This window comes from Buceros rhinoceros, unplaced genomic scaffold, assembly GCF_000710305.1.
Source record: "Buceros rhinoceros silvestris isolate BGI_N320 unplaced genomic scaffold, ASM71030v1 scaffold3020, whole genome shotgun sequence".
Classification (NCBI taxonomy): Eukaryota; Metazoa; Chordata; class Aves; order Bucerotiformes; family Bucerotidae; genus Buceros; species Buceros rhinoceros.
In genome coordinates this window covers 227,036-230,099 of record NW_010388874.1, presented here as the reverse complement: position 1 = coordinate 230,099, position 3,064 = coordinate 227,036, and the positions used below count along the sequence as shown (strand labels likewise).

The 3,064-nt window shown below is 44.1% G+C and overlaps 1 protein-coding gene across 1 annotated transcript in view; it reads right to left on the bottom strand.

Moving 5' to 3' along the window:
* Positions 1-889: 889 nt before the first annotated feature.
* The window catches only part of TMC3 (transmembrane channel-like 3), a 21,585-nt gene continuing 19,410 nt past the window's right edge, over positions 890-3,064 (bottom strand). Inside the window, exons 21-22 of the mRNA XM_010131689.1 lie at positions 2,463-2,757; positions 890-1,730 (exon numbers count right to left, since the gene is read on the bottom strand). Of these exons, the coding sequence (XP_010129991.1) occupies positions 890-1,730; positions 2,463-2,757 (1,136 nt within the window). The remainder of the gene's footprint in view (positions 1,731-2,462; positions 2,758-3,064) is intronic.

Here is a 3,064-nt window from a genome sequence, read left to right as displayed (position 1 = left end):
GCAGAGGCAGCGCGGGTCTCTGCTAAGTGGGGCTTTTGGCCCGGCTTTGTTTTGCTTTGTAACGCACACGGCATCAAAAAAAAGAGCAATCTTCAGCATCTCAAGACGGCGCAAAACTGCAGTGGTGTGTGATAAACAGGGTAGAATTAAATCTGGAGTGATGAAGCAAGTTTTTTAAAGGCTGTGGATAGAAAGCTTTGCACAGCGACCAGCTGTAGGAATCAGGCTGGGCTGAGGCCTCGCACCAGAAGCTTCGTGGAAGATCCTGGATTTCACGTAGCAGGCTGGCATGCATTGCTAGCATCAAGGAACTCCACTGACCGTGCAGGACACTCCAAAGAGAGCTCCCTGTTCTCTGTCATCACCCTGCTGCTGGTTTGTTTGAGCTACGCCATATTCAAACTAGGTGTGTCAAGATGTCATAAATTATACCAAAACCGATAAATAAATACCATAAATAATACATGAATACTCTGCAGGAACCTGATAACCTGCTGGATTTATTTTGTGGAAGCATCTTTAACTGTGACTGTGTCAAAGAGACAAAGAGAGCTTCATCTGACATACTTTTGTACTTCTTTAATTAAGGTGCCCCAAGAACATAGCTTTTGATTTTCTGATAGGCGGGGTCTAGGGGTTTTTAAACAGCATAATAGTAAGTAATAAATATGAATATTTCTCTCTTCCAGGTTTGCAACACATCAGCTGTGATATTAAAGCAAGGTACAGTTAACAGCAGAACACAAGGCTCACTAGGCTTTTCCCACCTCGGGTGGCTGCGTACGCTGCTGTTGCAAAGAGTGTTGTCGTTATTCCGATAGTCCTCAAACACCAAGTACGACAAAGGCGCCTACACCAGTTCAAAACACAAAAAGTCTGAGGCACTTTCTCAGACATTTGAGCATACCAGTTCATTAGGCTCAGGCATATTTAGATCAACACTGTTTTTTGATTTCTTTTTGGTGAGTTTTGTCCCAGGTTTCGGATACTTTTCCTTGCTGTGAATGACCTGGATATACTGGTCGTTGCCGCTGTTCTGCGGGTCGCTGCTGGATTCAATGGAAATTGAATCAGATTCTGTTAGAGATTGCTCCAGCTTTTGCTTTGGTTTTGGTTTCACACATGGCTCATGATAGCTCAGGTGCACTTTCCTGTAAGCGTATGGAGGCCTGTCCAGGTCTAGGTCAAAACCATCATTCCAGGATTTGTAATGAACTCTGGCTAGATCCTTGCTCATAAGAACGTGGCCATCAGCATGTTCCCCAATGTAAAATCGTGGTGCTGGGCGAAGATCAGAGAGCGAGCGAGGGCGATAGGATCCGTTAATGAATTCTCTCCCAAGTTCCTCGTCATCCTCCTCATCTTCACTGGGATTAGGGGAATACATCTGTTGTGGTGTTCGAACCACATATCTTCTGACGTTGCGTGGATACAACTCAATAATATCTCCTGATTCATCCTTTCTCAAGTGCCTTTGGAGTTGGGAGGTAGAACGGAGCGATTTTTTGCGGGACTCAGTTTCATTAACAAGAAAATACCTGGTCGCGTGTGGTCTACGCCCCACAAAAACAGGAGCTCCTGCCCCAAGGGCATCCAGATTTACCTGCCGAATACCTTTTCTGAAGAGAGGCTCAGAACGAACATCTTCAGAGTGCTTTTTGAAAGTCACTGGTGTGTAGGGCTTTGTTTTGCAGAGCTCGCTCACACTCCCATGCAGAATGCTTTGGTATCTTTAGGAAGGAAAGAAAAGGATGGAAATATTAAGATACATGCTCATCTATTAACGTAATTAAAACATATTAAAGTTTATTGCTCTGGAAGTCAAACACTAGATTGTAAGGGTGGAGATTACAGAATCTCCTTTGTTCCAGATTGTTCCAGTTTGAAAAAACACACACTAGAAATTAGGAGATATATTTGTTCTTCCCTGGGAAAAAGCAGCAGATAATTGACCTCTCATGTTATGTTCCCATTCTATTTTCTTCTTACTTTAAGAACAGTTCTTTATCTGATCACTTGGGAAAGAAAACCCCAACAGGTACCTTAAAGCATCAGCCTGCTGATGTCCAAAACTTGTCCCACAACCAGGCCCGCACAGGCATTCTGTACAGAGTTCCCTCACCCTCCTGTGCTTGTCTTGTCAGTGGAAATTCTATTCTGCTCCAACTATTTTAGTTATACACCTGAGGGAAGGCTTAGTATTCACCTTTGCCTCAGGTGTGTGTAAACTCCATCGACTACATAATTTTAGAAGTTTTATAATCCTGTCTCAATTAAGGGAGAGTTAAGGAAGTGGTGTCACCAGAAATCTGAGTGCTACCCATGAATGAATCTGCTTTTAAAAATCCCTCAGCTGTTTCGCTGCTCCAGACAGCCTGAATACACAACCGGTTTGTAAATAAACACACGTATGTCATGGAGCTGCTGGCAGAAATGCCATTTCACAACCCAAGCAGTCTTGCCTGTTTGAGATACGATCGTTTCTTGGTTTCTGTACACTTGATACTGAGGGAGCTGGCGTTAACGATGTTGAAGTTGGAGTTGCTTTGACAGGTCTTGCAACATCAGTTGAGGGCACGGTTTGCGGCACAGACTGGGAAATTGTTTGTATTCTGGTGCCTTTGCTCACAGGAGATTCAAAGTTCAAGACGCTGCCATTCTTTCGGGGAGTCGAGGACCAAACAGAAGACTCCTGGCTGATAATGTCACTTTCTTGCTCTGGTCTCTTGTCAGTCCCATCCAAATTTTGGATTCTGGCTAGAAAACAGAAATTATTACAGGAACTCTCCAGGTATCTAAATTTAGAAGCTACTATGTAAATGCAGTGGCTTAAATTCACCCCTCAGCCAGGGGATCCAGTGCTAAGAGAACCCCACTGTGTTCAGAAAAGAGAAACTGGTGTCACGCTGGGAAACATGGTGATAAAGGGGTGGATCAGTATACGGCAGATGTAGTACTGGAGAACATAGAAGAAACACTGAACATTGCACCGTAGGATTCCAAAACGGGCAACGAGCCCCAGTCTCTTTCCAAGAGCTGCGTTTTAGGTCACAATGTACACCTC